Here is a 21182-nt window from a genome sequence, read left to right on the forward strand (position 1 = left end):
GTGAGCATGGGCCTCTGTATGCCGTCTGTGAGCACCAGCCATTTGGGTCTGTTTTTAAGTAGTTTTGTTTCTCTGCTGTAAGATCACAGACACTAAAACGATAACTTTGAGATTCTGAGGCCTGATCTAAAGTGCTTCAAGGAAATGTTTGGACAAAAAAATAAATAAATAAGCAGGAAAAGTTTTCGGTTCTTTCAATTTCTGATGTCTTTACTCTGGGAGAAGCAAAGGACTTTTGATGGGATATAAAAGACCTGTTGATTCAGGTGTTGGTGCAATTGTTGCAAAGGCACAATCAATTAAAGGATCCCTTATGGGTCAAAAATGGGTGCCAATAAGCAATCCTAGTGAAAATGGCACTGCAAGAGAAGGATCAAGCTCGCACTCTGTTGGCTCATTCTGTTCCTGTATAGCACCCAATCAGCATTTTTATTTCTATGTTGTCATTGATTAGATCTCCAATCCCCTTTTTAAACAACCTGATTTTACCTTTTTCACTTTTAATTTGTTGTGGTTAGGCAAAAACAAAATTACACAAATATATTTGACCTCACTTCAGAAAAAATGAAGAGTCGTTTTTTTGTCTTCCCTTTTTGCCTACACAAAACCAAACCTCTATATGCATCCCCTCTCCCTCATCCCTTCTTCCCTGTGTCTCTTCCCACCTCTGCCTCTTTATCCTTTTCTGAGAGCTGTGTGTGTGTGTGTGTGTGTGTGTGTGTGTGTGTGTGTGTGTGTGTGTGTGTGTGTGTGTGTGTGTGTGTGTGTGTGTGTGTGTGTTGTTCAGTGAGCAGGGAGGGAGCAGCTGGAGCATCTGCAGTCGTCTCCTCTGACAGCAGCACAGCATATGGCAGGGCCCCGTGAAGGATGGGTGCTGTCACCCGGCAAAGTGCTTACCCACCGACAGGAGAGGCAAGCCACACTAACACCATGAGGAAGAGGAGGAAACAGCTGAACATCAGCACCCCACTCATTTATTTTCCCACCGCCACCTCGCCCCGGGAGGAACACGGTGGAGGAGCCTTAAAGAAAAGACCTCCAACTGGCTAGCAGCGGCCAAGACGCCAGTCGCAATGCATTGCAGTAAATCACATTAAAGATGTGCAGAAGATAAACCAATCAAGAGAAAAGCATTGGCTCATCCTCCAGTTTGCACATACAGGCTTTGATCCTCACACGTTTCTTCATCACCCTTCTGTGTCTCACACAGAGGTGCATAAGCCTGCATGACTGGTTACCATACAGTACATTAATAATGGCTAAACATGCGTAGGCACAGCTTTTTGTCTCTTATTCTGCCCCACACATTACAGTTACCACTGAGGAGGTACTAATTTCTTTTTTCTCCCAACAGTAATCATTGTAATCAATATTTTTGTCCTAAGATGTAATTTTATCTTAAAGACACAGTGAAATTAAAAAAACATTTTCCAAGTTTTGATTCTGTGTCCTTGTGTTATCTGTTCAGTAAACTCGTGTTATATGCTAAGTATATGCCATTTTTGTGCATTTTTAAGTCAATTCCCCTCTTTTAGCCTGTAAAACATTACAATTTGTGTGATGACTCATTATGAACTCTGAGGCATAACCATACATTAATGCTATCAAATTTAATTAATGACAACCAGCTAACCCTGTTCATCATATAAAACCTACACATGACCCAACTTTACCATTAGACTGTGCGTCACAGTAGCTAACAGAATAGTAGGAGGTGTGTGTCTCTGGATTTGAATTGGGAAAAATGTTGATTTCAATTCCATTACAAATCCTTAATGTTACTTAATAAAGAAACACGGGACTCTGGCGGATAATGTAAAAATCATATAACTTTAAGTTATGGTCACCAGTTTAAATTATTTCAACTTCGATTCTACTACAATGCCCATGAACCCCGAGTGCCATTGCTATGGACAAAAGCCAGTCGGAGGTGCGAACTGGATTGGTAGGGAATTCCAAAGGCTTTGTTGTTGCAGTTGTTAACTAAATGTGGTGCCATAGCCGCTGAAGTCTATTAGAATCTAAAAGTGAACTGCTATATGGTAACTACAGTAAATTTTAGCCCGTACTCTTCCTTAGCAGCGACATTAATGACTTTGGAAGTTTTAACTTCTCCCGCAAAAATCTTTTTATGAAAGAACCAGATATTTTGTAATGCAGCTGTTAATCATTTAGATGATTTAGCCGATCCAATACATAGATGTGCTCCAACTGTGAGTCATTTTACATTGTCTTTGGGAAAAATGAATGGATTTTCACTTCTGGAACCACGGGGGTCCAAAATAGCTCTTCCCATCGCACAAATCGACTCTGTTTCAGTTGGAAATATGTCACATTACTGGGGACAAAGACGCTTTAACTTCCTGAATAAACCTGTGCTGTTTTAATGAGAAGATACTGTATCTGTAAAAGAAAAACTCTTTCCTCTGTAGCACTTCACAATGATGTTTACAGAACCTGATAAAAAACACCAAGTTAAAATTGTCCTCATCTCCCCCATTACTTAATTTATGAGTAAACTCAGACAGCAGCCAAATATGTAGTGCTTCTCAAGTGTTCACAACTTGAATGGAAGGACAGCATAATCAATGCCAATCCAGTCCATCATGAACTGTCATTCTTCCTCTGGAATGACTCGTGATGCTTGCTGTAGGGGAGTAATATTCAGCCTGATTGCAGATGGAAGAAAAAAATCAATGGGAAAAAATGAATGCTGCTTTTCAAACAGATATTTAGATCTCTCATTCTATTCCTGTTCCCAAATTACATGTTTTCCCGTTCACAATTACATTACACAAGTTTAATGCACATGGCCACAATTTAGCAAACACAAGTATTTTATAGCAATATCAAAACCTTTGCATGTGACATAAAAGTGCATATAATATCTCTTCTAACCAATCATCATGAGTGATTTCCCACTAGTGAATGGTAACCTTTTGTCATCACTTGTGAAATTTTAATGCAAGGCCAACATGAGTCCCTATTGGCAAAATAATATATGAGTATACAACACACATATGAGGAAGCACCTCTTGAATCTGACAGCGATGTGAAACAGTAAAGGTGCTCCTGATGCACAGGTAGACAATCAATGTCCAAAAAAGGGGGGAAAGTCAAGGCACTAAAGTTTAAAAGCCTTTTTGATAGTGGCTACATTATTAAAAACAAGACAAGCGCATACAGACCACCTACCCGTCTTCCTCGGGGTGAATCACACTCACACTTTCAGGAATTTTTTCCCATTTTTCTGTCGACATCAATACATCAGTATGTCGTTAGCTGAGATGAAGACAGATCAAGTGTAGCATATCAATGGCTAAAGCAGAGTAGTAGTTTATACCGTACGTTGTATATGCTTGATGGATACGGAGAATATCAGAGTTTGTCCTGTATGTTGCCCCTGAAGCCACAGCGGACTGGAGCGGAAGAGATGGGCTCCTTTGAGAAATAAACCACACGTGTCCGGCAGCAGCAGCTCTCTGACTCTACTTCTGGCCGACTAAAGGTGGACCACTGGGTTCCCCAGCTTTTCAGCTGTCAATTTAACATGACTGACAGATAAGTTTCACCATGAACTTCTTCCTTCCAAAAACAACCCTCTTCTCTTCCCTTTAGCCAGTCATCGCTGCCTGCAAGCAAATCACGAAAGCACAAAGTTGTCAAGATTTTCCAGGAGAGATAGGAGCCCATGTGCTTGTCTGGTATGGAAAATTTCCAGAGCCTCTGCATTATCTATAGCATGAACAGCTAGATAGCAACAGTCTGACCTTAGAGCAAGAGGTTACCTGCGGCGCTGACAGGGAAAGAGAGAGGTGAGCAAAAGACAGAGAGGATTTAACCTCCTTTACCTCTGTCTGTTATTAGAGGAGGAGTGAGAGAAGAAGGTAAAAATATGTCTCATCCACATGAAAACATTCTTTCTCTAACAAAATCAAGTCCAAACCATCCTGCTCTTTTGTTTAATCCTGTATAATGTTTTTTTTCTTCTTTGTATATTCGTCACCCCCTGGGTGACTCAATGCCACCCAGCGTGCCCACTTTTCCTGAAAAGGGCCTTCTCTTCAATCTCTTCTCACTGTGCCTGCCTCCCCTCCTTCTTTATGTTTCTCTGTCTCTCATGTTCTCTTTTGACAGCCAGCGCAGTACCTTTAATGGGAGCTATCTCCTCATTAAATACCTGCAGGTGTCTATAGCGCTTTGGCAGGGATGTAGAGACAAAGAGAGATGGAGACAAAGAGAGAGAGAGAGAGAGAGAGAGAGAGAGAGAGAGAGAGGAGAGAGAGAGAGAGGGAGAGGGAGAGTTGCAGCTGATGTTGTTCAGGCCCTCTCCGACATGACATACAGCCAGATTCCCCATGCTAAATTTGAATTACTAATGTTTCTAGAGGCAACTGATCTGAGCACAGGGAACAAGGGTCAGGAGAAGAGGCTGAACTAGTATCCCCCTCCCACGGTGATCTGGCTTCTCCTCATAGCCTTTTCACCTCTTTGACACTCAGGTGACGAAGGAGGGCAAAGATGGAGGAAGCAAATGTACAGAGGCTGAGCAGAAGGGGGAGACAAGGGACACAGGAGAGAGGTGAGGGTAGAGTGAGGGAAAAAAAAAAATCAAGAAACTGTGATGCTCAAAGTGGGAGGCAGCAAGAGATGAAAGGAAAAGGGAAAAGAGGAGGAGGAGATTGGGTTTGAATGAGAGATAAGATGGAGGGAAAAAAGAGGAAGTGGAGGAGATGAGAAAAGAGAGGAAGAGGTAGAGAGCTGAGCTCTAGGGCGATGGGGTTCTCTCAGATGCAGGACGGGACCATCTGGACGAAAGTGGAGCCAGGTCTCTGACGGTAAACACTGGGCTTCCCTTTCACATGGAAAAAGAACAGGAATAAAGATTCAAACACCCGCTCCACACTTTCTTATCATCATCCACCCACCATACCCCTCCCTGTAACAAACTCCGCCAACCGTCCTGCCCACGTGTTTGTGGAAAACGCTACCAGACCTCACTATTGGCAATCTCCTCATCTTCTACACAAAACATTTCTGTAACACACTGCCTTCCAGTGTGTTTTAAAATTGATTTTAAAATACTGCTGCCCATCTATATATCACATATCTGACTTGCACGAGCAGCATTAACTTTGTAGACCTCTCAGGTCATCTGGTGCCATTCTGCTGAATGTTTCCTGAGTTTTAAAAAAATGGTAAAGCTTAGTTATCATGCCACACACACAGTTGGTGAAAAGTTAGGACCACAGAAGCTGAGACTACATTTAAATCTTAGAAAATACAGAAAAAGATTTGCTGCCTTTTTTATTTATCTACTTGTGTTTCATCTTTATCTATTGTACAGGGTTTTTATATTAAGCACATTGATTTTTGCTTGTGCTTAAAATGTGCTATATAAATCAAGTTTGCCTCTTCTTGCTTGTTCATCAGCACAGCTGGCTAATTACCACGGTACAACAGATATTTATGGGGGAGGAAGTAGCCACCGAGGAGTTGAACCAGCAACCCTACCTCCTCCCCTTCAGGAGAGTGGATGAGAGGACTCTAAAGGCAACTAATCTTTATCTCTTCCAGCTCATTCTCACCAACAAACAGTCTCATCCTCAAAATTACGTCCCAACGAGGCACGCCAGCACAAACACACACAATGTATGCGTAAGATACTCCCACACAAACACACACACACACACACACACACACACACACACACACACACACACACATCCCACATGGCTCTGGAGAAGCAGCACTGCCCCACCTACCCCTCTGTCAATAAGCCCAGTTTGGAAACACTTTAAACAGACTTGCACATTGCTTCACTACAAAAAGGGAAAACTTTAAGACATGCTCTCCTCCATACCCGCAGGGTTAATTAGAATTGTTTTAAACAGCCACTGCCATGCTTTTTAAACATTTATGGGTGCATGCATTACAACTAAGGCATTAACATATCCAGAAAGTTTAACCTCTTCTCTGCTCCCTGGCTCCATTACGAGAAGCAGAGGGGAACGAGAGAGAGGACAGTTGACCTCTGCTGCCCCCTGTGTTACAGCTGAAATACAACAAGGGAATTTTCGATGAGGAGCAGCAGCCAGCTTTGGATCAGAGGAATCGGAGCCAAGCCACCACGCAGGCTGCATGACAATCAGCTTGTATGTTGGTGATGAGAGAGAGCTCTAAGCCCAGAGGCTATGTAGTACCAATAAAAACATACATTATTCACAAACAGGGACATACAATGAGCGGTAGTGTTGAATAAAAAGATGAGTGAAACAGGAATTACAGTTGTGATCACTCCAAGGCAAAACCACCAATACAAACAAGAAATTTAGATATTTCAACAGCATTCATTATTTTCAGATTTTATTAAAATTATATTCTCGGATAATCTAAATAGTTCTACAAATGTAAACACGATCCAGCATCAGTATGATCCATCGTCACAATTTTGGTTTTAAAGGTTAATCATTGATGTCTGTATTTGTCTGCAATGTTGAAATATCTAATTTGATGAAAAATAATGCAGCTCTAGCAATATAATCAGGATTATAGTTTTTGACTGTGCAGCCTGTACTATGGATTTCGATTGGAAAGATCTTGAGTTTGGAAATTAAAACAGAGAGTTTTCTGTTTTACAAATAAACTGAGTTCGAATGAACTGTCTCAACCTTTACCTCACAGAAAAGTGTCAGTTTGTCATCAGGCAGCAGACCGTTGGCCTCGTCCAGCAGGAAGTCCCTCCTAATGAACTTTTTGAAACCCCAGTCCTTCCCCTGGACAAAACGGTACGCCCTCTGGCTCTCTATAAAAGAAAACACATAAACAAGGTGAAACAAGATTATTTGGAGACTTTCACAGTATGATTAAGCTTTGCATGTGTGAATGTGTGTGCGAAAGAGAACGTTTGTTATGAGTCATGGCCATGAGCAGCGGAGGAACAATGGTGAAAGAGGCTGGGTGCAGGAAGTATTGCCTACAGGGAGCTTTTAACACTTCAGAAGAAAACAGAATCTCTCTCTTCTTCTTTCGCTCTCTCTATCCTCTTGCTGCCATATAAAGACTAGTGGTAAACATGAGACAGAACTGCTGCTCCTCTTTGGCCAAGAAGTGAAAATTGCAGGGATCAAAGCAGTCCAATTATCATGTGTTTATGGAGTGCCAATTATCTCTGACAGTGGCAGGAAGGATTCTGTAACACTCGGTTGCACTACAAAGACACAGGAAAGGTGCTGGAGTTTTTGTGTGTACAATAGTCACAATATGGGGGCAGTCACAGCTATCTACAGATGCCTAACAGTCACACATTCCCATACAAGGTCAGAAGATAATGGCTACGGACTATGACTGCTGCAGAGATCACAGCAAATTAAAGTTAAATGTCAATGGTGAAGAAACACGGCACATTCTGTAAATTAAGTAAGTAATGGGAGCTCTGTTGGAGGGATGCAACAAAAGTCTTTGAAGAAATTACATCAGCTACCATTTTGTTGATGAGAAGAAAATGCTTCCTTGGACACTGCTCTGGGATTTCTGAATGTCGAGCCGGGCTTCAGTGACAGAAACTTTCTGTGTATAGAGACACTGTCCATTCCTATCAGGAGAGACATTCCTCACCACATGACAACGTTAATAACTTAAGGTTTTAAGATTTTATGTGCCTTGTCCTGTAAAGGGTTAAATGGTCATACAGGAAAATGAAATCCACACAAAATAACCACTAGAAACCCATTCATTTTCCAGGTCTTTTCAACTCTTTAGCGGCTGCGTCAAGATCCTTCCGAGGGTGCCCTATGCACAGGGTGTTAACATGCATCTGGACGTATGGATTGTGTTGACAATGAGCTGAATCACAATCCAGCAGCAAATTCACAAATAACACACTGAAAATCCGAAAAACCAAAATCAAAATGGCCTGTCCTATGCTCATTTTATCATAACATATATATATGATATGGTATGGTACACACACACACACACACACACACACACACACACACACACACACACACACACACACACACACACACACACACACACACACACACACACAGTGTATATATAATGAAGTTAAACTGAACCTTTGGTAAAGTGAATAAAGGATTCATTTAAATACCAGAAAATTCTGGAAGCAAGCATCTCACATCTGTCTGTGTGATATATATATATATATATATATATATATATATATATATATATATCTCACACACACAAACACACACACACACGCTCAAAAGCACAAACACACACACACACACACACACACACACACACACACACACACACACACACACACACACACACACACATATATAAGTATACATCTATTCATGTGTTAAGCCCAGACGATGAAAAATGATAAAGACAACCTGGTTAAAGGGCACACAGTAGTAGAAGACTCCTGTTAAAAGCTGAAAGAGCTGGCTATAAGCTACACAATGGCCACATTCCAAAAGGTCATCAACTGTCACATTCATACATCTGCAGTATGTGCACACTACATGTGTTCAGCTACAGCAGTTCTAACTGATTTCTCTTCAGGCTGCTCCTGTGTAGAGATCCCAACAGGAGATCTGCTGACAGTTCACAGTGGGAAGCACCAGGATGAAGTGTCAATGCTGCTGAAAGATCCTGTGTCAAATCCCGTGTTTGGATCTGAGAGAGCAGGCAGCCAAAGAGGGGATTGGTGGAGGAGTGCAGTGCATATGCAGTTATTCCCACTACTGCTCATGCAGTGGTTCCTTCACTGTAATCCCCTGCCTCTACAGACTGTGTACGCAAAGAAGCTGACAGAAATCACCATGCAAACACACACACACACATATATATATAAAAATGCATGCAAGCCAATGTATAAAAATTACAAATCTATGCACTCTGCTTTTGATAACACTCTACTGTATTGCTCTGCCACTATGTGTAACAGAGGGGGAGTGTCAATGTTTCCAAAAAGACACTGAGTTTTTTTAGACTAAAGATCTCTCAACCAAAGTCGAGTAGGTTTGAAAAGTAAGTCAAACTTCTGTGGCCTACACTGTACTGGTTATGGGACGGCAGACACACAGCAATAAACTTAATACCTGGATTTCTCTCAAGGGTCTGAGGAAGCTCTTTCTCTGCTGACTTTCACTCACTCTTTCGTGTCCTATAAACAAGTTTGATAAGACCTAGCATGTGACATCCAGATAAAGCCCCAAGACACAGAATCTCTTTGTGAAGTTGTTTAATTTGGGTACGGAACAATAACCTCGAGTGTGAGGGGAGGTGAGCGAGGTTGGCAGGAGAGAGAGACGGGGGAAGCAAGTCAAGGGGAAGAGGTGAGGAGAGGTGTGAGGGAATGCTTTAAAAAAAAAAAATCACCATGAAACTAGGGGGAAAGGGAAAGAGAGGTGTGACTTCTTCAGCGCTCACCCATGACAGTATGTGCGTATGCGTGCAGAGGCATAAATACAGTTCAAGATATGTAGGCTGTACTACGATGGTAGATTTGACTGGAAAGCTTGACATTGTCCGATGAAACCCCCTATCTGCATCAGTCAGCCCCTTGAGCCCCCCACTAGAGTTTGTGTGTCTGTGTCTGGATCCTCTGATGGTCTGTATTTACTAATGGAGATAGATACAGGCAGCAGTGGCAGCTCACCCCCCCCCCCCCAAACACCGTACTCCCGTACTCTCAGCTTGGCCACATCATTTCTCTCCCTGGCTTAATGTGCTGGTTCTCTCCTCTGAGGCTGTTGGGTGGGTTGTAACTTGTCTCTTGGCATCCACTCCTTCCTCCTCCTTTTGCCAGAGAAAACAGCTGCCCCCCTGCAGACTCCTGTTCTGACAGCTTGGAGAGAAGAGATGGAAAGTTATCATCCTGTGCAGCAAGCTGTTTTGTATTCAAATAGTCTCCTTGTTAAGTCTCCCCTACAGACAATGGTTTTTGTTGTGTTGTAGCCAAAGGCTAAGTGAGCTTATGTGTGAGTTGGACAGTGAGTCTAGTTACAGCAGGTTTCTGCAGTGGGCTGCTTCTATATTTTGTAGCAAGAGATTTTTTTTTTTTTTTTTTTTGGTTTCAGTTAATTGAAGCTCTGGGTGTGAGCTTGTCAGAGTCTGTTGCCTTCGGTAACTGATGGAGGTGATCACGCATTCTGTGCGGGTAACTGGAGCATGGCTAATAGAGTAGAAGCTATTGGTCAGTCTTTACATAATCAGATGGTATTGACATTGGTAGAAAGAATGTCAATAGACATGTTTGTGATGACACCATCTTACAGAGAGCTCAATCTTCAATAGATGTTAGATTTTCTTCTCTAAAAGGCTGTGTGTCATGTTAATATGTGTATCAGTGTGCTTCATGCGAGCCACTGTGAATCAGCGCGGAGATGTGAATAAAGTTTTAAATGAAATAAATCTGCACTCTTATACAAGTGAGATAAATATACACTTGTATAGACTGACGTGTTGTCAGCTGATGGCTATGCTAATTGCCCTTTCACATCAATAGGTTTTGAGAGTTTAGGAAATGGATGTGAGTATGGTCTGTTGGTGGTAGTGAGTTGTGGTTAGTGCAGGGATTTTGCTAAACTTGTATGTGTGAAAGATAACGCCAAAAGAATGACAGACAAGAAGAGAGATGTTGACTCTGGCTGCTGTGTCGGCTGTTATTTTTCTACATGCCAGCTCGTCTTCTGGCGACCTTCTCGTTCTGTGTGCCAACCATGCCCCTGAGCCCTCCGCCTGAATATGGATGCCCTGCACACTTAAACACCCTGGCATCACTCCTGCTTCCCTCTTCTTCTCTCTCTCTCTCTTCAGCTCAGACCTTATTTTTCTCACCTTCCTCATCACCTTCAGTCTTTTTTGTGGCACGGTGAGAAACTTCACTCTTCGGTGCCAGGAATCTATCAAAATGCATGACAACATGATAAAAACTTGAAAAATCATCAATTTTCTTTATTGAGTTCCACCTGTACATTCATTGTAACTGTGATTTTTCACACAAATGTCATAATAATTTCCCCCTATGGTAATGGCATCTATATGTCCTCAACACAAGTGCACTGTGACACATAACAGAATCTTCGAACTATGCTTGACAATCTTTCATTCATACTGGTCTTTTTCCACCACTCACATCTTTCCCGTTGGATATCTCAGTAGCACGGACCCCCTCCACAACTGTCCAGCTCTTTTTGGTATTCTGGCAGAGCGGTTGCACATCGGCCACCTTGGCTAGCTCACTGAAAGAGTGAGCGCCAGCGATCTGACCTGCAGTTGTTTCTCTGCCAGTGCAGGTTTCTGATGCCCCACTGGAGATGGCAGCATGGCATTAGCTGAGCTCAGCGCGCGCACACACACACACACACACACACACACACACACACACACACACACACACACACACCATCATTGCCTGTATGCATGTGCACACTCTCTCTCTCTCTCTCTCTCTCTCACACACACACACACACCACACACACACACACACATCATCATTGCCTGTATGCATGTGCACACTCTCTCTCTCTCACACACACACACACACACACACACACACACACACACACACACACACACATCGTCATTGCCTGTATGCATGTGCACACTCTCTCTCTCTCTCACACACACACACATCCTTGTTCTACTATATTCGTGGGGACCCGTCATTGACATAATGCATTCCCTAGCCCCTTACCCTAACCTTAACCATCACAACTGAATGTCTAACCCTAACCCTAACCTAAACCCATTTCTATCCCTAACCCTAACCCTAACCCTAAAACCAAGTCTTAATCCTCAAATAAACTTGTGGGGTCCAGCATTTTGATCCCCACACAGCTGTCAGTCCCCACAAGTATAAACAGGCTCCCGGTTTTCAGACCCCACGAATATAGTAAACCTCAACTCAAAAAAAAATGTATACCCTCTCAGTTTGGGAAATCCAAAAGCTACAAAAGAAAGAGATTCAAACAGACACCTCAAACACAAACTTCAGCCCCTCAGCTGTTCGGCCCAGTACTGAGATTTTGACATGTACCTATTATAGATAAGTTGCTCTGCTATATTTCTGTACAGTGTGCTCACAGTTTCAAAACATTTCTGTCTTTACTGATTACTCACCCATTCCTCTACTTAACTATTCTGATTTAAGGTGAGAGACTACAGGCAAAAACATTGTTTTTTCATGTACAGGTCAAACGTGTGATTTTGGGCTATTTTTGCTTCCATTACATGTCTTCTTTCAGACTAGTAGAAAGAAAACATCTAAAATACATATTGGAGTGTTTATTTTACTACACTTTGTCTATCTGCATCTTTAGATTTCAATTACAATAAATATGTTTAAAAGCCGTTTTCTCAAGCCCCAATTCTCCACTTCAATAGCTCTTACATACACCGAACTTTCCAGTTTTATTCCTATCTTCGGTATATTGTGAAGGTTTTTACAGAGGGGTTAGTTCATATATCATTCATAGTCTGATTTATATAACATTTAATTAAATGGATTTTTAGGCTGTTAATAGTACTTTCTGATTTATGGAGTGATGAAAAGAGATATTCAAAATCCCTCTGTAAAAACCTTTGGGTCTAATATATCAACAAAATTAAGCAAGAATTTTGAACCTGTCCTTATCCAGTGTTCAGATTTCTGTTCCGGAAATTTATGCAAGCAGTGACCTGCCACATAAACAGTCCAAAGCCACCCAGCTTTCTTAATTAAGGCACTTTGTTTTTATTTGGCATTTTTTCCTAGAGGTCGGGATTAAATTGGATTCTAAATTATCCAGAGCCAATAGAGCGATCTTTACTGCCATATTCTTAGACGGAGTGCTCACTAAACTGTCACAAATATACTGGCAGTTCAGTAATTTTCTCCTGTGACAGGACAGGCGAAGTGGAGGGCCCAGGTCTCCCAAGGGGGATTGTGGGAAGATTGAAGGAGGGCATATGGCAAAAATGGGATGGGGCTTGCACCATAGAGCACACCATTTATAGCCAAAGCCCCTTGAGATACAAAAAGAGAGGAATATTAGATCCTCTACACTTCAATCAGTATTCCCCATATTCTGGCTTTTTCTGAGGTCATTTAGGGAGATGGAGCTCACGAAATGGCCGAGCAGTGAAGTCATATACCTCAAAGTTCTGTTTTTTGCCACAGGGAAATCCTCTCCGCAACACCACATAGCCACCAGCAAGGGGGTATTGTGGAGACAATAAGGACAATAACCGCAGCGAGGTTCAGGTTTCTTGAGCCTGCTGCTGAGAATTAAGAGGTGGTATTCCAACATTACAGGACAGAGGTGGAATTTAAAAAAAAAAAAGGTAAAAGAAAAAGAAAGGGGCATCGTGAATGTGAAAGGGAGGAAAGAGATTTCTGAGTGAGCAAATGATAAACTGAAAGTACAAACTGGTGGATGGGGGTGTCAAGTTCACATGGGGGAATGTTTCTTAGCAGGAAAAATGATTTCCCTTTCTACACAACCTGCACTGCAGGGGGTTGTACACAGTTTCACCACATACGCCTCTGATTCAAAAACACTTCCGCCTCCCACCTCTCCTCTCCTCTCCCTACCTCCCACCCGCCCCATCTTCTCTCCTCCACACTTCCTGTACAGTATGCTGCAGGGTACTGGGGGAGAGGAGGCAGCCAGAAAGCCTGATAACCAGGAAGCGGCCACATCTGGCCCTCACTAATTCAATTCCACACAAGTTTGCTTTTCCTCCCCGTAACATAACCTAATTAAAAAAAAGCAGGAGTTTGAGGCGCATTCAATTCCAATTCATCAACAGGGAGAGAGGCAGAGGAGGACTTCTAAAAAGGTTGGGTCTTTTTTAATTAAAATCCAAATTGCCCCACGTTACTTTGAATTATATATTTACTAGAAATGAATCCATCCAGCAGTGATTACACAAGCCCATATGGTTATCAATACTTCAGATTATTAGACACACTTGGTGTATTAGACACACTCCCCACCTCCTAAATTTACAAATTTCAGTGTCCCAACGACACAGGTGTGACAGGAGTTTTTCATTTTGAAACTCTCAAAACTTGACTTTTCCTCAGTTTTCTGCTGAACATAGACTTCTACGCAAGTTGGCCTTAAATAGTTTTTAATGCCAACATGTTTCCAATGACAGATTAAGAAAATCACTGAAATGGAGGATGGTTAAAGAAACTGAAAATTCGAACTCATTTAAGTGTTTCAGAGTGCTGGTTAAGAACGGCTGGGATTGGTTAGGGCCTGGTGGCTCTGACTTACCCATGGCTTTGGTCTCTTCTCCCTTGGCATTGAGGATAGAAAACTTAAACTTGGCGCGCACCTCACTCTTTGGGCAGCTGACTAAAAGCAAGTAAAGTGACAGATAGTCTTTGCTCTCCTCATCCAGACCTTTAGGATTCACACGCAAACACCTAAAGGGAAGAAAACGAAGATACATTCTGGTGAGGCAGATAAAGCTAAAAGGTAATGTGAAGCTTCAGTTCCCGGAAACATTTTTCTTCATTTTGGTATGCAATACGAACATTATTCTAGTAATTACAGTCGGGCTATTCGTGAATATGAATGGATTTCAGACTTATTCTGTAAAGATTGTTTACATAAAAGACTGTTTTCCATCATTGGCTTTACAGACACATCTATCCACAACCTTCACCCGTCCAAAGTGTTGGTTTAGCTCAGTCTCTAAGTCAAAGTGTAGTTCATGATAATATCATTATATTGTATTATATTATATTATATTATTATATATACACACATACATACACATACAGGCCACTTTCACAAATGGGAAAAGACCACTTCCCCAATATATACCCCCCAAGATATACTTTTACTTACCATTCAGCCACAACATTAAAACCGATAACTGGTTATAATATTGCGGCTGATCAATGTAAAGTAAGTCTGAGCAGGTAACTTACATTTAAAAATGTATCTCCGTCATAGTATGCTTAAATTTATGTTGAACACATTTATCCTGGTATTTATCATGGTTTTATTTTTCACTCATTACGTGACAAAAAGAAGATACAGTAAGAGTTGTCTAAATTCAAGCATGACAAAGAGATACAAAAATTATTATTCCAAACAAACGTTCAAGTAAACATCAGTGCTAATACAGATTAGATGAAGGCACACAAGAAACAACTAAAGCAAAAGCACCTGGATGCTGATGGATTTATTCTCTATTAAACAATGTTCTACCACTCAAATGCAACAAGTGAAAAAGCTTTGAGAGAGCTGTTTGAGAAAATGTTCTCAAGGAACTCCCTTACAGATTTCAATATCTGACAGCACCAATGATCAGCCTTTCACTAACCATTTGAGTTTGTCGTTGGCTCCTGAGGAGAAAGTGGAGCTTTTGATGACCTCTCCCATCTCCTCACGACAGAAGCTGAAGTTGTTGATGGTCCACATGTAGGAGAACTTCACCACTTTGATCTGAACAGAAAAGACAGGAAGAACTAAAACCAGATCTCTTTATTTATATATTTATCTATTCTATATGGGTAAGTAGTGTTTGGTCAGCTTGGACTTCAAAACCACACATCAAAACTGCCTTTCATCATAATAAACACTGACAACAAACAAAGGGAAAGAAGAAAGGATATTGAAAAAGCAGCAGCAGGAAAAAAAAAAAACAATTTTGCAAGGACAGGAAGATGAAAAAACAGACATCATCAATGACATACTTTATCTACCTTGGCTCTAAACAGGAGTGTGATATCTGAACTAGGAAGGCCTATACTGCAATGACTGAAACAAACACAATTTCACAGTATAGGTAACCTTTAAAAGAAAGAAAACACCTAAAATGATAATAATTTTTGTGAAAAACAAATTATGCTTGTGATACTGAATCACTCAGGAACACACAGTGACTGGAAAAACCTAGACATGGTTCATGTCCATTCAACTGAGGAAAACAAAAAAAAACAAAACACATTTATGTCTTCCAAGCAGCCCTCAGGTACAGTATTAGGTGGATAGCAAATCTATCAGTAAGTAAGTCAGACACTGATCACAACTTTAATTCCTAAAAAAAAAAATATATCTCAACTTGTATTCAGTGGAAAATTTTTGCTTAATCAATAACAGCAAAATTCACATTTATTTCCACAAAACCGATTAGAGCACCATATGAAACATATTTCACCACTTCACGGGGACAGTATAGAGTCCTGGTATTCAAAACTACCAAAAATTGGTATATGTTGTGCAGTCAATCACAGACCCTCCCAACACACATCCAGAAGTCATGCATCCCTCCTCACCTGAGTGTAACACCAGCTCTCAGCCACGGGGCCGCTGGACATTTCCGCCAGGGGAGGGGGGCTTGGGACTCTGGACATTGCCAGCCTTGATGAGGAGAGAACTTGAATGGGGCCAGAGTACCAGCCAGGCGTCGGGTGAAGAGGGCCAGTAATAAGTTAAACTGACAGCCTCTTAAATAACACCTGCCGTACGGAGAGATGAATCCAATACAACAGGATGGCCAGACTCCAAAATAGCCACAGGTAGCCTGTAGGGACACAGAAAGACAGTCATTAAAATACCTGACTTTATATGAAGCACATTACTAAGAAAAGCTGTGACCTTGTGTGTGTTGTTGTATGTATGTGCCTGTGTTTGTGCATATCAAGGCAATTCCTAATTGATTGGTTAGTCTAATTGAGCAGTATTTCCCAGCAAGTAGGAAGTAAGGGCTCTGAATTCATTTCTTTTAAAAGAGGCTTCGGCATTCACAGCGCATGTTCTGCTTCAGTGAGGGAAGCCTTCCTTTATCCGCGTGTGGTTTCTTCTTTGTTTTGCTGTGAGAGGAGCAGACAGCTGTGTCAGCCATCTGATTCTAGCCAGGCTGCATCCGTCCACCATGGCCAAGTGAAAGGGCAAGACTTAAGACTTTCATCTCAAGTTGCCAGTCTGTACTCATACAAATACACACACAAGGTCATACAGTACTTTCAAAAGGCAGGAATGGCTTAGAAAGTTTAAAACTGTTTTTTATAAGCACCTGTATCCAGGATTTTTTTCCTTCTGAAATGCTGCAGTTGAGATTTACACCGTTATGGCCACATCCCCTCTCACTTTCTGTTTGTGGCAAAGGGAAACTTCCTCATTATTTTTGCCTCATTTTTGTTCCTTTGCTACACAAGCAGCCTCATGGGAAAATCTTGTTGGCAAAAAAAAAAAAAAAAGAAGAAAAAAAGGCACACGCCACAGTTTGGTTTCAAAGCTTCATTTCTATGCTGCCTAAATCTCTCATTTCCGCTGGTTTCATATCCCCTGCTACACTCAAGTTCCTCTCCACACATTTCATACCTAAGTCATCAAAAGGTCTCAGGATTTGGCTTTTCACACTGAACCTGCACGTCCCCCCGATCTCCTGCCGAAGAAACCCTTCCACTCCACTGCTTAATTAGTAGCTGATTGAAAGAGAAGTTCAGGACCTGAGAAAACTTGGCAGAAACTGAGAATGAGACCAAGAGCGCAGAGAGACAGACCGAGAAATGAGAGCAAGGTAAAAAGTGAGAGAGACCTCTGTCTTCACGAGTGGATTGGAGACAGGAGTGGCGACACCCAGGCCTTGACAGCTCCAGACCGAGACAGGACTTAATTAATGTTTGGAGATAACGCCTGCTTCTGAGCTTCTTCAATGCAGTGCCCCCTTTTCTTCTTTTGTACTATTTGTATCTGATGAAAAACACTGGTGGCATTTTCGCTCAGTAAAACAATAAAATATTTATAACAAAAGTTGGGCGAACACGGCTGTCCTGATTTGCAATTTAAATTACCTGAGACTTCCTGGCAATTAATTATAGTCTATATGAGTGAGTGAGGGCGTATATGCAGATTTGTACACGCACGTGTGTTCCTCTGCATGTGCGTCATCATTTGGGCTTTGTTTCACAGCATATCTGAAGCACAATTTACCAAGTGCTCTTCTTGTATGAATGCCAAGCAATCACAGGGAATCAATTTAAGAAAACATAAGAACACTGGCAGCACTGCTAACAGCCTCACAACTTTCTAAATAGACCCAGATGACACTTAACCATAATAAAGCTTAAGATGTTTTTTTTTTTTCATCCTTTTCATGACAAACATCAAGAGCAGAGCAGCAGAAGGAAAGCAGCCATAACAACTCTGAGAGATGGAGAAGATGTGTGCTAACCATCTGACTTCCTCAGCAGAAATGTTTTCAGACAGTTCATTTGTCATGGGAAATCAGATGATGATAGTGTGAACAGGAAGAATGACTAATAGGTGATAATGCACACATCATAGAGAGAATAAATAATGTCAAATTACAGTGTATGATGGGCAGAGGTTTTACAAAGACTGTGTTCCCCCAAAGGCAATTAAAAGACAAAGTAAGGAGGTGATGGAAGTGCTCTGCTCCAGATAAGGGTTGAAGTGTTTGTTGCAGCTACTTGGGCTCCATCAGCACCTCGTAGGTTGGATAAAAAGAAGTGGGAATTATGATTAGGGTAAGAGTGCTTAGAGACAGCAATACAGAAAGAAAGCAAACAAATTCAGATTGTATACAGTATATGTCTTCATCTCTCCAGCAAATTCAGAAAACTAAAGAACCAGACAACAGCTTATCACACTGCATACATGCACACAAAGGCCCTGCAGTGGATACTCCATTGTGAAGCCTATAATGTTAATTACGCTCTAGTAGAGGGTGTATTTTTCCTCAAGTCTAAACAGCAATTGAAAATCAGAGCTTCGCAAAGATATTACTTATTACATGGCTTTTTCATTTAATTGCATTAGATTGTATGAATGTTCATGACTGAGTCGACCTTTGTACAGAAAAGAACAACTGATGTAATATTGTGATTTAGTGTAGGACATCGGGCTGCAAGTAATTATTTTTTTTTGTTATGATTAATCTGTAGATCATTTTTTTATTCACAGTTTGCATGCTTAGTCTAAGAAATGCCAGATTCCAAGTTCCAAAAAAAGACCATCACAGTATTCCAAAACCCAAGGGTTTTTTTTTTTCCCCAACAAACAGTTCAAAACCTAAATATATTGATTTTACATTGATATAAAAGAAAATCAACAAATCTTCACACTTCAGAAGCTGGAACCAGAGAATGTTTTTTCATTTTTGCTTGATAAATGACTTACATAAATGATTAATTAATTATCAAAATTGTTGGCGATTCATTTTCTGTCAACTGACTAACTGATGATCGTTTCACCAATAATATGGTATGTGTATCTTACATTATCAAAAGATTTTGCCATTTTATCACATTACCCAATCTTTGTGTGTGTTCCGTATCTACAATGCAGCAAGTGTGTGATTACGAAAAGAGGGAGGGGAGGAGGATGGGCCAAATCTATCCCATATCTTAGGTCCCATGCCTGCTTTCAGAGAGGGGAGCCCGATGAGGAGAGTGAGACCTGGAGCCCATTTATATTCATTACAGAGAGACAGTCTGCTCTCACTCTGCCAGTCCAGCCTCCGTCTCTCTCCATCTCTCTGTCACACAACCCGGCCCGCCGGGGAGGAGAGTCTGACAAACCAACAGACAGATAGATTCAACTTCCTCTGTATAAACAAGAGGTAAGTGAGGTGATGGTGCATCTGCCTCCCCCATTAGGAGGAGAAGTGGAGGCTGCCAGCTGGCCAGATACTGACCAGACCGTTACAGCCACCACATACAGTAACCACACCACAACCTCATGTTGCACTCTGAGTCAATACATCAGCTCATGGTGTAATAAGGCTTGTGCCGTGATATTAACTCCATCTGTAAATTGTACATGGTGATAGCATATATTTCTGCACATATGTTACCTCCATCTGCAAATCTGATATCTGAATAACGTGAACAGCTTAAAATGCATATTTATACTTGTCGACACATTTCCGTTCATTTGTTTTTCCATCTGTGCTGAAAATCTGAATAGCTGTTTGCCTGCATAGCCACCCCAACCTGCAAATCTGTCTATGAAGACAATGCATATTTACCTGGTTTATTTTAAGTATGTTACAATATGTTTCAAAATGGTACGATTATCTTTAGTACATCTCTTAAGCAAAAACAAAAACTCTTACTGAAACGTTTCTCAATGTTTGTATTAACTTTTTATCTACTGTAATGTAAAATTATATTGTTGCCACTGAAATATAGTCTAACAGGACTAAACATCTACTGCCACAGTAGTGGCCTGTCAGGCTGTAATGCTAATTACACACCAGTAACAAAAAGATCCAACTTTGCTATTTTTAGATCTATACCACAAATGCTTGGCCTCATGATGGCATCAAAGAAAAGCCCAGTTTACACCCTCAGAACTGATGGTCAATGTTGTATATATTGTATAAAGCCCTTTGTGATAAATTTGGGATTTGGGTCAATTTCTAATAAAACTGAATTGACTAGTCTTTCCCTGTTAACTAAATCAAAAGTGTTTATCCTCTGTACAGTTGCAAGTTTTACAGTATTTCAGACTCAGAACTATATTGTCAACATGCATGTTGAGTAGTAAGCTCAAACAAATACGCTCACATTATCACTTTCCTTCTTTCCACTGGCTGGCTCATAGTGGACAGGGCTTATCAATTGACTTGGCGATCTTGGTACAGTAAGTGCTCATGCATAGCAGCGTTGCAGATTGGACCATGTTGACCTAATGTTGGAGTCAGAGAGAGCTTATACCGGGTTGCCTACTTTCCTTTGCTGAAAGCTGTTAAGCCAACGACCTCCAGATTGTTTTGTTCTGGAACAGCCACAGAACTTTGCCACAAGAAAGTTTTCAACAACAGTGTTTGGGCTGGCCGACTGTGGGACCGCTGCTTGAGCTGGCCGCTGATGTCGACTCAAGGTAAGCCCCAAACGACCGACTGCCAGCCAGCCCTCAATTTCTTACACTTTTTTTTAACACGCACGTACCCTTTATGTTAGAGTGACCATAGCCAGACATGGATAAAAAGCCGACTGCCTGTCATTCTTTTAACACATGCTAACATTTAGCACAGACATTTAGCATGTTGGCTCATATTTTTCTAAGTGTGTATCTCTAATTATTGGCTTTACTATATTAAGTACTTCTCTTATGCAAATTCCACAACAATGAAAAGTCATCTAGATATTTTGTACAAAATTGCTGGGACCATTTGTTGGAGCCATGCTGAATGTATGGCTCTACATTGCCATCTGTAGAGCC

The 21182-nt window shown here is 41.3% G+C and overlaps 1 protein-coding gene across 6 annotated transcripts in view; it reads right to left on the reverse strand.

Annotated features, from left to right (window-relative positions):
• The window catches only part of LOC120784792 (speckle type BTB/POZ protein), a 93911-nt gene that overhangs the window by 34953 nt on the left and 37776 nt on the right, over nucleotides 1-21182 (reverse strand). For 5 of the 6 annotated variants that reach the window (XR_005706496.1, XR_005706493.1, XR_005706497.1 and 2 more), the window contains 4 exons: nucleotides 16265-16512; nucleotides 15310-15431; nucleotides 14250-14401; nucleotides 6678-6805 (listed from right to left, as the gene is read on the reverse strand). Coding sequence is in view for 1 of the 6 variants with exons in the window: in XM_040118892.1 (XP_039974826.1) it covers nucleotides 6678-6805; nucleotides 14250-14401; nucleotides 15310-15431; nucleotides 16265-16342 (480 nt within the window). In the remaining 5 variants the exon portion in view is untranslated. Of the gene's footprint in view, nucleotides 1-6677; nucleotides 6806-14249; nucleotides 14402-15309; nucleotides 15432-16264; nucleotides 16513-17004; nucleotides 17059-21182 lie in introns of those variants that run through there. The other variant, XR_005706499.1, reaches the window with a different exon arrangement.

This window comes from Xiphias gladius, chromosome 3, assembly GCF_016859285.1.
Source record: "Xiphias gladius isolate SHS-SW01 ecotype Sanya breed wild chromosome 3, ASM1685928v1, whole genome shotgun sequence".
Taxonomy (NCBI): Eukaryota; Metazoa; Chordata; class Actinopteri; order Istiophoriformes; family Xiphiidae; genus Xiphias; species Xiphias gladius.